The sequence below is a fragment of the Tenrec ecaudatus genome, chromosome 3 (assembly GCF_050624435.1).
Source record: "Tenrec ecaudatus isolate mTenEca1 chromosome 3, mTenEca1.hap1, whole genome shotgun sequence".
In the NCBI taxonomy this organism is placed as follows: domain Eukaryota; kingdom Metazoa; phylum Chordata; class Mammalia; order Afrosoricida; family Tenrecidae; genus Tenrec; species Tenrec ecaudatus.
The window spans coordinates 180,425,045-180,438,464 of NC_134532.1; the positions used below are offsets into that span (position 1 = coordinate 180,425,045).

Here is a 13,420-nt window from a genome sequence, read left to right on the forward strand (position 1 = left end):
CTATCGGTGATGTAAATATCCAAAACCAAACTCACTGCCATTGAGTTAATACTGACCCATAGGACGACATAGAACTGCCTCACATGAGTTTCTGAGACTCTTAACTGTTTATGGGAGTAGAGCTCCACCTTTCTCCCACATGGCTGCTGGTGGTTTCAAACTGCCAACCTTGTGGATCACAGCCCAGCATGTACCCACTATGCCGCCGGGGCTCCACTGGTGAAATAAGACACCAGTTATCAGTTATATAGTCTGTGCCGGTTTTACCGAAACACCAATTCTGAAAAAGGACATCTGTCATCTTTTGCAATATTTTATGGCTATTTTCAAAGTATTTAAATATTTTCTTTGTGTTAACCATGGGGGGTGTGCTCTAAAATTGATACAGTAATGCTTGCACAATCCCCCTTGATGTGATTGAACGACTGAACTAATGAATTGTAAGATATGTAAACTATGTGCCAATAAAATTTCATTTAAAAAAGATTTGTAGGTTTCCTGTGAATTAGAATCAACTCATATATATGTATGTGTATATGTATATGTATACGTATACGTATATGTATAGTGTGTGTGTGTATTTATGTCTGTGATGAAAGGAAACTGGTAGAACACCATTAGGGTCAACTAGCAGGCCCGTTCGGTCAGCCACTAAGCACATGGCTTTCTCGAGTTGGGGGCCAGCACTTTCTCAGGGAGAGAGTATTCGGTGTGGCTCCTGGATTCCTGATCTCCATCCTGTAGTTTCTCTGGATTTCATGTGTGACCTCAGAACACTTACTAAAGCGTGCATTGACTTTTTACATTTGGGCAGAGCTCTCTACTTGATTTGATTTTTTTCCAATTAAAAAAGAATCGTATCTTCTCAGGTGGCCTTTATTCAAGGCTTCATACTTCCTGAAAGCGAGGCACTTCCAAACTCCTGGCAAGGTACCTTCCTATCGCTCAGCAGTGTCTTTGGGGTGCAGTTCAACGAGGCCATCAAGCTCAGAGCTGTCAGAGAGGGGCTCTGATCCGCAGCTGCTGTGCCAAACCACAGTGACTCTGTGCACAAGAGAAGGAAACGAGGTCCGCTCTGTGCCCTCCTGCCCACCTTTGCTAGGCATGAGCCCCTTGTTGCAGCTACTCTGTCGCCCTATCTCTTTCCTTCCTCTGCTCACTGACCAACTTTGCCAAGCATGGCGTGCCTCTGCAGACACTGCTCGCTCCTGATCACATGGCCAGCGGACGTGAGCTGAAGTCTCACCGACCACCCTCACGTTTGAGGAGCATTCCGGCTGCAGTTCTTCCAGCGCGATGTGCAGGTTCTTCCAGCAGCCCAGGACATACTCAACGTTCTTTGGGAACACCGCCATTCAAAGACATCTGTTCTTTGGTCTTCCTGATGCGTGATTCAGCTTCCGCATGTGCACAGTTGAATGGACTGTGACTTAATCAGGCGCACCTGCATCTTCAAAGTGACATCCTTGCTGCTGAACACTTCAAAGAGGTCTTTGCAGCAGATTGGCCCTAGGCAACATGTCCTTTGGAAACTTGTTAGAAATGCCAATACTTGGGCTCTCCCCAGACCTATTGAGGCTGACATTCTGGGTGTGGGGCCCAGCAATGTGTGTTTTAACAATCCTGGGGGGCCCTCTGGTACACGCTCATGGTTTGGAAATCCCTGCTTGGAACAGGTTGTACTGGTGGGTGGACACACTCACCCGGTATCTCCACAATGAAATAAACATTGGATGAAGAGGAAAACATTCCAGAGGCTTGCTTCTGTCGGACATCTTTAGACTTGCTGTAATGAACGTGTATTCCTACTCTGCTGAAAGTGGCTGTTGAGTTAATAACGATTCATAGTGACAGCATGTGACACAGCAGAACTGCCTCGCAGGGTGGTCTCGACTTGACAGAACGGAGCCCTGGTGGCCCAGTGGTTTAGTGCTCTGCTGCTAAGCCCAAGGTCAGCAAGTGGATCCCGCCAGCTGCTGCCCAGGAGAAGGCGGTGGCAGTCGGCTTCCAGGAGGATGTGAGTTACAGCTCCCGTGAACCAGATAAACGGAGTGCAGAGCAGGCATACATAACTACCTATCTTGAAGAAGAATGTCTGATATGTTTTAATATGACTAACTGTAATTCCCCCACCCCCACCCCACCCCCATCATCCAACTGGGGTAAAGTCCCTGTTCAACAACAGATTTGAAAAACAACAAAACCTAAACTACCTTGTCACAGGTGGGTCATGGAATGAATAACAATCTGGTCTTGCTGCTGCTGACTGCTGTTGAGTTGGCGGCCAACTCACGGCAACCCCTGCACAGTGGGATGGGCTGCTGCCTGGTCCTGCCTCCCCCAGCCATTGGTTGGGAGTTGGATGACTGGTAAAAGCAGGGTTTAGAGATGAGCCCCAGGGCATTCTCTTCTCGATCCCTCTTAGTCTGGAAGCTCCACTGAGAACATTTCTGCTCACACACAAAGCCTCCACTGAGAGATGAGTGGTAATTACACATGAGGTGTGTTGGCCAGGAATTGAACCTACATCTCCTGCATAGAAGCCATGAATTCTACCGCTGAACCATGAACGTCGATTGACTGAATCATATGTCTAAAAATGGTCAATACTGTCTCAGTTGACTTTATTTTTGTCAGTTCCCTTTGAACATTAGAACTGAGTGATCTGAAACATTTGCTGAAGACAAGGTCGACATAAATTCATATTAATAAACTAGTGAGCAGCATTATATAATACCAATTAATTCCCTCCTCTTCTTTTCTTCCTGTTACATAAGTAGAGTACAGCTTATGGCTCAACCATCAGTTAAGGAAACCAACTTAAATTCTTCCAACAGTGGCCCTAATTGAGTATCTATCTATGTATGAAACCAAAATTACCAAATCACAGTCATCCAGCCAATGCTGACTCATTGGCGACCCCCTGTGGGCTTCTGACACTATAACTGTTTATGGGAGTAGAAAGCTCAGTCTTTCTCCCGTGGAGTTGCTGGTACTTTTGAACTACTGACCATTCAGATAACAGCCCAACATATAACATGACACCACCCGGGCTCCCAGGGGCACCTGTATGAGCCCTGGAGGTAGACTGGCTAATGAATTCACCACAAGGTCAGCAGTTTGAAACCACTGGCTACTCTCTGAGAGAAAGATGAGGCTTCCAGCTCCTTTGAAGATCGACAACCTCAGAAACCCTGGGGGGGGGGGCAGCTCTCCCCTCTCCTACAGGGTTGCCATGAGTCAGAATCAATTGATTGGCCTTGCATTTGTGGTGTGTGAGTGCACCTATACCATTCCCTGTTTGTCTGAATGCTACATCAGATCTACAAGACATGCTGGCGTAAGGTCAAACCAAAAACAATAAAAATGCACCGTCCAGTTCCATACATGCTTCTGCATCTAGAAAGAGCACTCCCACCAGTGAAGCCCAGAGGCCTGTGAGTTTTGAACAATAGCTTTCATTGAACATGGAATTCACATGATTCCTCCCCAGCGTCTGTATACTATGGCTCCTCTGTGGTGACTGTGGGCACCTGGGATCCCCCTACCAAGCTACAGGGACTTAAGCCAGCTCTTAAAAAAACAGAAATGAGTTCACAATTACCATATGTCCCTCAAACACTTGGGGTGTTTTAAAGCGCCACTTTAAAAACCTTCATGGGCCTTAAATGTCCCTATCTTAAGTGTTCTCTCACATGTCAAACACTTGTGTGGGCCTACAGCACCCCCCCATCATATCAAACACTTAAATATATACTGACATATTCAAAATGCATGGAATAGATGAAACATTTAAATGCATCCCCCCCACACTCGTGTCCGTGAAGATTAGAAGTCTTGGCTCTGAGAGACAGGCTTAACCTGTGATGGTAATTCTTGTGGTGGTTGGGGACCCTCGCTGAGTCTAACAGTGCTCAGCATGTACACCCAGAAATTATGCTGGAGAAAGAAAACTGGATTTAGTTTCTTAAAAATTTTTTTTCTCAAGTTAGATGCGAATTTTACGGAAGCTAAAATGAACAAGCAATGACACCATAGTAATATGACAAATTCCCTATTAAAGTTATTCATTTTGATTTCACAATGATAGTTTTATGTTTGGAGGCATAGTTTAAGGTCTCAAACATTGTGCCTGACTGGCACAAACACCTTGGCCTCAGGAGTTTCTGGCTGAAGAGAGAACACAGGCCCGTCTCTGCATTCTGAAGTTGCTGGCTCAGCTGTCACAGGCTCTGGAAGATATTAGGAAGCCCTCGTACTCTAAAGACGTGACACTGTCCTTAGATAAAGAACCTTCTACTATAGATGAGGCCAGCCAAAACATGTGGAAGCATATCAGATAGCTCCTTCTCTTTACCTTGAGAATTGAGATTTGGCAAATGTCGTTGGTTGGTTTCAGGCATTTTGTCCAGAAATGGAAAGGTTAGAGTTGCTTCTGGTTCTGGAGATTTGGGCTTTTTGACCTGGATGGTGAGGCAAAAGATGTCCATTAGCAAAGTACAAAGGTGAGATGACATGTCAGGGTCTATAATCACAAGAGAAGTCAACAGCCCAAACATTTGACTTTTAAATGGAGTTGTCTTTTTCGTCTTCCTAAGCTCTCCTCATGCTCTTCTACATCAATCGAGCAGTCCATTTTTCAAGCATTCAAGCTGCAGGGGGAAACTGCTGATTAGAAGACAGCATTCCATCTCTGAAATTGCACATCCTTCTCTCTCGCATTTTTATTAGGCTTATCACACGGTCTCTTTTTAGTACTACATCACATGGAATTTGTAATGTCAGGGAAAAATTATATTTACCTCTTGAAGTGCGAAAGATGAAGGCAATATTACTTTTCAATAGGCATTATTCTGAAAAAATTACCCCCTCACAAACCTATGTAAAGTACACTGAAGACAATACCCTGGATTTGTTGACATGGAGGCGTGACTCTGAGTACCCACCCTACCCATCCTCAAACTGTGCTCTTGCAATGGTGCAGTCAGGGCAGTGGTCCTCCACCATCCTCATGTCGCCTCCCTTTAACACAGTTCCTCATGTGGTGGTGACCCCCCCCCAATACAATTATTTTCATGGCTACTTCATCACTGCCATTTTGCCACTGTGATGAATCGGGCGACCCCTGTGAAAGGGTCATTTGACCCCCAAAGGGATCATGACCCTCAAGTTGAGAACCGCTGCTTTAGGGGGATTTTGAGGTGTGCTAGACTGCGTCGAGGCCAGGATGGAGAGATTTGTCTCGTGTACTCTGGACAAGTTGCTGGCGAGACTAGTTCCTGGAGGAGATCCTGCTGGGTGTGGAGAGGCGCAGCGACAGAGAGGAAGGCCTTTACAGAGATGGACGGACGCAGTGGCTGCACCCTGGACTCAGGCACAGGAATAACTGTGAGATGGTGCAGGACCAGGCAGTGTTTTGTTCGATTGTGACAAGGTCACTGTGGGTCAGAACTGACCGGACGCACCTAACAGCAACCACAGACTACTTGTCCTTGCGGTTCCAAAGGCACAGGCTTGTAAATTCCTTGTTTGACTTGCAAAGAGTCTTTGCTGAAATCATTTTATTTGGTTCCTTCTCAAGCTACATGCCGTTTAATGGAAGCGCCAACCTTCTTATCTGTCCCTTGTAATCAACTGACGCGTGAAGCTTGTTGGCGTGAGATCTGAAGTCGGAGTCAATAGATTCTTCATGTACATGGCCTGAATGAAGCGCACGCTGCATTCATTTATATTCTCCAGGTGTTGCATCTCCAGGTACGACTGCCATCCCCCCCCTCTTGCTGCGGCACTGCCCTCAGGGGGAACAAGGCTGCCATTCGCTTCCTTTATCACAAACCCATGGCTTGGTCAAAAAGGGGTGATCCTCACTCAGTCTGAGCTGAAGCATGGACTGCATTCAAACAGCATGATTCCATTTGCTTATTAACTAGCAGGGAATTCGGAACCCGAGGTCCATGGAAGAATTGCCAGGGGGTCTGAGAGTGTGGGACCATGTGGCACCAAGGGAGCTTATTAATTCAAGACGATTTTGAGAATAATGGTCACGAGCTGGCCAGAGGGGTCAATAGCAAAACAAAAACTAACCTCCTAACGGCTCCTGAAAACAGTTCTTCCCAGAGTCGGGCACCCATGGCATTCTGAGCATACAGGTGAGACATGCAGGTGGGTAGTTTTTAGGGATGGCGTTCATTAAAAAAAATTTAACCGTGATATAAAGGTTCACATTCGGTGTAAATTTAAGTGAACAAAAAGGTGACTTTGGAAGAATAATAAATAATAGTTACGACTGAAATATGGATAAGGCAAAATATTATCCTCAAAATGTGCTGTCTTCAATGCGTGGTCTGTGGTTTAGTTCCTCTCTTTAGACTTCCAGGCCGTCCTGTAATTCCGTGTGTATGAAAATAGGGCTTAGTCTAGACCCCAACTACCCTCAAGGCAACAACCAAGTCACTTCTGAGGCTTAACAAGGACCCGGTGCTCCTCGCTCCGTCAGGGGTGGGCTCTTGCTCGTTGTTGACCAGCCAGTGCCCTGGACAGTGACTGGCATGTAGTGAACTCACAGCCAACATTGGTGACGTAAACGAATGACTGAGCTGGAATCAGACTTGGTTACTGTCTCACTTTAAGAAATCCCAATGTAGCATCAATTGTTAAAGATGTAGGTCTGCGTTTCTCCACTTGGTGGCTGATTAGAATCATTTGGGAACTTAATTTTTTTTTTTAAAGGCAGCTGTCTGAGCTCTGCCTTGGAGAGCAGCCACTGCGAAGACCCAGTGGTTCAAAGTCTCCCATCATGGAGACTTTGAAGCCTCTGTGCCTGGAAACCAATGTGAACCAGGAGGAAATGGAATACAAACAGAACTTTAAAACCCAGGATAACAGAACAAAAAGGTTCTGGGTTGTTATTCCAGAAATACCACCCTTAAACGCCGGGGACAGCAGTCTGTGTTTCCACAAGCCCCCTGCTCAGTCTCCTGCGCTCTACAGTTTGAAAACCCTACTTCATATCCACCCATTGCCATCAGGTCCATTCGGATGCCGAGCCAACCTGCGGGGCAGAGCAGAGCTGCCCCCGTGGGAGTCCCAGACTGCAAATCTTCACGGGAGCCGAAAGCCTGGAGCCCCTGATGGCTGCTAACTCAGCCCGCTCACTACCCCCTCACTGCCCCAAAGCCTACAGAGCAGCTGCTAATGAAAGAGGGGTACGCGTCGGTGGTTTTTATAAGCACATGTGCACAGGAATGTGCATTTAAATAACCCTATGTACGCTCATTTTTTAAAATTTGTATATTGACAGCTAGCCCTTGCTATACTTATGTTGCATATTAAAATACATAACAGGAGGCTTCACAGAGTTCATTGAAAAATTCCATTATTGTTTAATTCAACTTTTCCTTAGTTTTGTTCTGAAGCCTTCTCAGAGAGTGCCCTTCCTCTTGATGTTTATGCCTCTCTCTCTATGTTTAAATTTCTTAACATGAGCATGCATACATACGGTTCTAGAAATCAGAACAGAGACCAAAGCAACGATTAGGTGAGAACATAACTTTCACTAGTCCCGGCAGCAGCCAGCTGCCATGTAAAACGATACTACTTTGGAATTTTCACCATGTTCATGGAAAATGTGGTACTCCACCTTCTGTGACAGCACCAGCTCCACCTTCCCACCCATGCCGTCTTCCGGCTGCTGCTGCCCTTCTTGTCCTGGCGCGTTGCTCTTCGGCTGGGGACTGGAGGGAAGCTCCAGAAAGGCCACCGTTGGGCTGGACCGCGTCATGGTTGTTGTGAAATGCTGCGGCTCTGAAATGACATCGTGTCCAGAAAAAATACAGATGACAGAGAAGAGTACACAAAGCCCTTTCGTCCATCAATAAGGTTAGGAGACGAAAAGAGAAGTATTCCGATGGGAATCAACAAACCCCAAACGAAACTCGCTGCCGCAGAGCTGAAGCCGACTCCTTCAGACCCTACAGGACAGGGTGGAACAGCCCCTGTGAGCATCCGACACTGTCACTCGTTATGAGAGTGGACAGACCATCTGTTTCCCCACGAGGACAGGCTGGTGCTTTCCAACTGAAATCACTGTGCTACCAGGGCTCCTTCGGATTGGAATAGCAGTGAAATAATCTCTGTTGGAGGATGGTCTCGTCCTATGTACAGGAACTTCTACCAGGGCCCCTCAGAAAATATCTGGAGCTGATAGAGGAATTTAGCAACGTTGTAGGGTATAAGGTTAACAAACACAAATTCCTCCAGTCGTGAGAAATCCGAGAGGGAAAGAATGCCATGCAAGCAGCAGACAGCACAAGACAAAAATTGAAGTAAAACACCTAGGGGTAAATCTGGAATGCTGGGGCGGTAGTAGTTACGTGTTGGGCTGCTAGCTAGAAGGTCAGCAGTTTGAAACTACCAGCTTCCCCTTGGGAGAAAGACGGGGCTTTCTACTCCCATAAAGACTTCCGGTGTTGAAACTCCCAGGACGGCTCTGGCTTCTCCAAAGGGTCACTATGAAACGGCATTGACTCCATGACAGTGAGGAAGTAAATAAGGTAAGTCACCGCTTCAGAGAGCGTATCAATGGGCCCCCTTTATCTGAACAATGGAGGGACCATCCAGCTTTAAAGGCATAAAGTAACATTTTCTAGTAATCATAATTAAATTATCCTAAAATGTCATTTTAATCTAATTCACTATTAGAAAGGGGTACGGGATTTTTAGGTTTATCAAAAAGAGAAAACTCACTGCCATCGAGTTGATGCCAACCCATGGTGATGCTACAGGACAGGGTAGAACTGCCCCTGTGAGTTTCTGAGGCTGTAACTCTTTACGGGAGTAGAAAGCCCGGTCTTTCTCCTGGGAGGCGGCTGGTGATTTTGAACTGCTGACGTTGCAGTTAGTAACCCAATGTGTAACCCTATGCCACCAGGAATCCTTCACCTAAAGAGAATTGTGTTAAAAACACACAGAGGAACACTTCATTCCACTGTGAGGAGCCCTGACACCAGAGCACGTTAGCCTCTAAAGGATAGGTTGCCACTTCAAGACCACCTGGTACACCAGGGGACAAAGATGAGGCAGGCTACTTTCCTAAAGACTCTTCCCCCAAGTCCATGGCCATGGAGCTGTTTCTGACTCACAATGGCCTTTTCATGGGGACCTTCTAGGACAGAGTGGAACACACCATAGGATTGCTAAGGTGGTCATCTGTAGGGGGGGGGGGGCAAACTGCCACATCTTTCTACCAGGAAGCACCTGGTGAGTGTGAACGGCTAATCTATGGGTCTGCAGTGGAGTACTTCGCCCTGCACCCCCAGAGAAGCCCACAGCCTTGGGGAAACCCTACGGTGCCTGGCTGCTCAGTCCTACGGGGTCGTTATGCTTGGATTCAACTCCATGGCAGTGGGGGCCTACTGATCTAAACAGTGGACACGGTGCATTCGTGATCACTGTCCGCGCTGTGACATCACTGTACTCTTTGAAAGCACTCCTGAGCTACAGTGTCCACTTTGATGATCGAAATGTATGGCTCCTGACTGCTCTCACGATGGCCTAGAATGCTGTTACTGAGTCAGTTCTGACTCACAGCCACCTGTGGAGGTTTCCGAGGCTGTGAGTCCCTATGGGGGGTGGACGGCCCCGTCTCTGGCCTTGTTTTCCTCCGACAGGTGCAGCAAGGTTCCAGGGATCCAGATGGGTTAGACTCCCACCCTCCATTTCTAACACTATTTGTACGGGAAAATGCAAGCTGACGATGATGATGATGATAAACTTAACAGGGTAACAAGAAAGCATGAGTTTGAGGGAATGAGAATTAATGATGAAGGGGGACGGAATTTGTTCGAGTCCAAAACAAACAACTCACTGCCTTATCGCCGATTCTAGCTCACAGAGATCCGTAGGGCAGAGTAGGGCTGCCTCATTGGTGTTCTGTGGCTGTAGGTCTTTGCAGGAGCAGAAAGCCTCACCTTTCTCCCAAGGAGCAACTGGTGGGTTCAAACTGTTGACCTCGTTAGCAGTTCCACATCTAACGCACTATGCCAACACATTGAAAACACTGAACAAGAAAGCCTGGGTTCTGGAAACCTGGAATCCAGGATGGATGATCCCTTTAGAACCAGTGCTGGGAGTAGAGATACTGGGAAGGTGGAGGGGAAAGGGGGAACCGATTACAAGGATCTACATATAACCTCCTCCCTGGGGGATGGACAACAGAAAAGTGGGTGAAGGGAGACATCAGACAATGCGCGATATGACAAAATAATAATTTATAAATTATCAAGGGTTCATGAGGAAGGGGGACGTGGGGAGGGAGGGGGAAAAATGAGGAGCTGATGCCAGGGGCTTAAGTGGAGAGCAAATGTTTTGAGATTGATGAGGGCAATGAATGTACAAATGTGCTTTACACAATTGATGTATGTATGGATTGTGATAAGATTTGTATGAACCCCCAATAAAATGATTTTAAAAATTGGAAAATAGAATCTAATTCCTTCCCTGAAAAGAATTGAAAGATGATCTTTTCAACCTATTTTGTCTGTTAAAGAGACTTGGTATATTTAGTGGACTTTTAATATTTTACGTGGTAATTTATTTTAATAGAGGAAGAAAATTAAGCATTAAAAACTTATCTGAAAACTGAAGGAAAAAAAGAAAGCAAATGTTTTGAGAATGATAATGGCAATAAATATACAAATGTACTTGACACAATGGATGGATGGATTCTCATAAGAGTTGTACGAGCCCCCAATAAAAGGATTTAATTTTTAAAATGGTAATTAACAACCAAAACAAAAAGAGAGAGAGAGAGAGAGAGAGAGAGAAAACAAAGTCCAGGTTGTAAAACGGGCATAGAACAAGATTATCCACAGCGTTAGAATTTCATTGTGTAGCCTCTAGGTGGCAGTACAACCACACCAGCTACCGAGGCTTTGCAGACACATTTCAATCAAAGGTAAAAGTTTTTGGTGAAACAAACCTGAGACAAATTCTGCGTCCCCTTCTTCTGGGGGTCCACCATCATCCACATTCTCCTTACTGTTTAGTTCAGCTTCGTCAGTAGCTGCCTGAAAAAAGAGATTTTTTTCCCTCGAATTAAAATTCTCTTAAATAAACGGAGAACCCTTTACAAAAGGACTCTCAAAAGGTAAACATTTTATACTTTGGTATCAATATTTAGGCCCACCTACTGGCGTTCACACATAGACGAATGCTTAAAATGTTGCTAACAGATTGATTCTGACTTGTTTCTGTGTCTGTCATCTTTTCTGGGCAGGTGCTCCTAAGGGCGTGGCTGGTGAGTTTCACCTGCTGACCTTGAGCTTGGCGTTCTAGTGCTTACCCGGCAGCACCACCAGCGTGCTTTAAAACTCGCGTCCTCTAAAATCTATGGACTTACAGATTTTCACAACTGTGTATGTTCCCCATAAATTAAAATTTATCTCTCACACAGTCAAATGAAAACCTTAATGTATTCATTGAGGCTGTCATTAAATATTTTAAAAAGCAATCAACTTTATGCCACAAATCTTTCACACTTCTGAAAGATTTCTCAAGAGCATTCTGGGGCAGAAATGTTTTTTCCCCTCTTTTCCTTTCTTATGGAGTATGATACAGTTTTGAAATCTACAAAGCAGAATGGACATTTCCTCATGATGGACGATTGTATGTTAAGTTGAAATGTGCCTTTAGAGCCCTAGGCAGAAAGAAGTATACCACTTATTTCATGGGTTTTTATAAGTTCTTAATACATCAATAAGACAATATTTTAAGAGAAGCAATAATATAGACAATATAGCTAAGCGAAGCAAAGCCTCTTCATTCTACTTACGGTTGCATACACACGTGTGCACACACATCATTAGGACACGCGTGCACACACGCATCACTAGGACAATCGACACACTGTAAGGAGCTTTTGGGGGTCAACCAGCTTAGCATTACAAAAACAGTTGAGTATGATTACATAAAGTGCTTTCCCTTCCCCAGCTAGAAATGCTAATATACCGCAGTATTTTAATTTTTGACCTTAAGATGTGAAAGATTGGCAGACTACTGATTTTTTTTTGTTGCTTTTATCCCCCAAAATGGATTTGCTGATAGAAAACTCTGAGGATGGAAAGCCAATCTGCAGTTAGATACTGATGGAGGGCCCTCCTGAGAACACTGGTGTTTCCCATGATGAGAAACAAACTACCTACGAAAACAGGGCCCAAGAAGAGCCCTCCTGCGCCCCGTGAACATCTTTATTAAACTGAAGGTGCCACTGATTTGGGTTGTACTCTTTTAACTGCTGCAACAAAACAAAACACCTCTGTTGAGCCCGACCTCCCATGGTTGTAAGACATATCCCGATTTAGTGACAGAGCAACGTGCAAGGTGTGCCGTTAGAAATCAAGGGAGTTATCGAACCCATAGAGCCTTTGGGAATATGAAGGGGCTTCCAAAAGTACATGGAAAAATGGAATCTAAAGGTAAGGAATTCTTCCACGAGCTTCTAAAAGCCCCCCTCATGATACGTAAAGCAAAGGAGGCACACGTTTTAAGCATGCTTACAGCCTATGAAGGAGCGTTTTACCATTCCAATATTACCTACACCTGACCAGTGGACAGTCCACTTCCAGGCTCAAGAATTCTCATGATTCTGAAAATATTTCTCTAGGGCTCAAATAATGAGCCTCTGGGGATGACCCGTTTCATTTACTTTAGCATGATGCTTTTAAGGTGACATGCTGGCAATGATATGGTAAAATGGTAATAAATAGAAACCATCACCATCGTTATTAAATTATAGATGGCCTCCCTTAACCCAAAGCTAGTTTCCCAGGTGTGTAACAATTTTATTCCCTTCATACAGGTGAGCTGGGTCTCCAGGTGGTACAAATAGTTAAGGTATTTGGCTGGAAACCCGAAGGTTAGAGGTGGGAGTCTGCCCCAAAGTTCCCATGGCCAAACCACCTGCTGGTCTACTCCCCCAAATCAGCCTCTGCCAACCCTGTGGAGCACGGTCCTCGGGTCACATGCCTGGGGCTGCCTCGAGGACACCGAGGAGATGACCTGACTTGCCCAGGTCAATTCTTCTAGTAGGTGGGGGATGGGAGATGGGAGCCCCGCTTTGGGTTGGGCATCTCAGTGCTCCACCACGGGGCGTCTTCGTCGTCACCTACCACTTGAGACATCTGAAGTGCTCAAATCTCAGAAAACACTGACATACAGTTGATGTGACTCATCGTGACCCTACAGGGCAGGAGCTAGCGTCTTGGAAGCCCGAGGGCAGTTCTACTGTGTTCCATGGGGCCGCTCTGAGTTTGGAGGGACCCGCTGACAGGGAGTTTGGTTTTGGTTTTCATTGCAACTGAGGTGCTTGTGCCTCACTCGAGGGAATGGGCAGCTTGCTCACCACGCAAACAACACCACGAAT

At 45.7% G+C, this 13,420-nt stretch overlaps 1 protein-coding gene across 1 annotated transcript in view; it reads right to left on the reverse strand.

Moving 5' to 3' along the window:
- LIMCH1 (LIM and calponin homology domains 1) overlaps positions 1-13,420 on the reverse strand; it is a 113,440-nt gene that overhangs the window by 33,243 nt on the left and 66,777 nt on the right. Inside the window, exons 18-20 of the mRNA XM_075544385.1 lie at positions 10,979-11,066; positions 7,640-7,803; positions 4,358-4,463 (exon numbers count right to left, since the gene is read on the reverse strand). Coding sequence (XP_075400500.1) covers positions 4,358-4,463; positions 7,640-7,803; positions 10,979-11,066 — 358 coding nt within the window. The remainder of the gene's footprint in view (positions 1-4,357; positions 4,464-7,639; positions 7,804-10,978; positions 11,067-13,420) is intronic.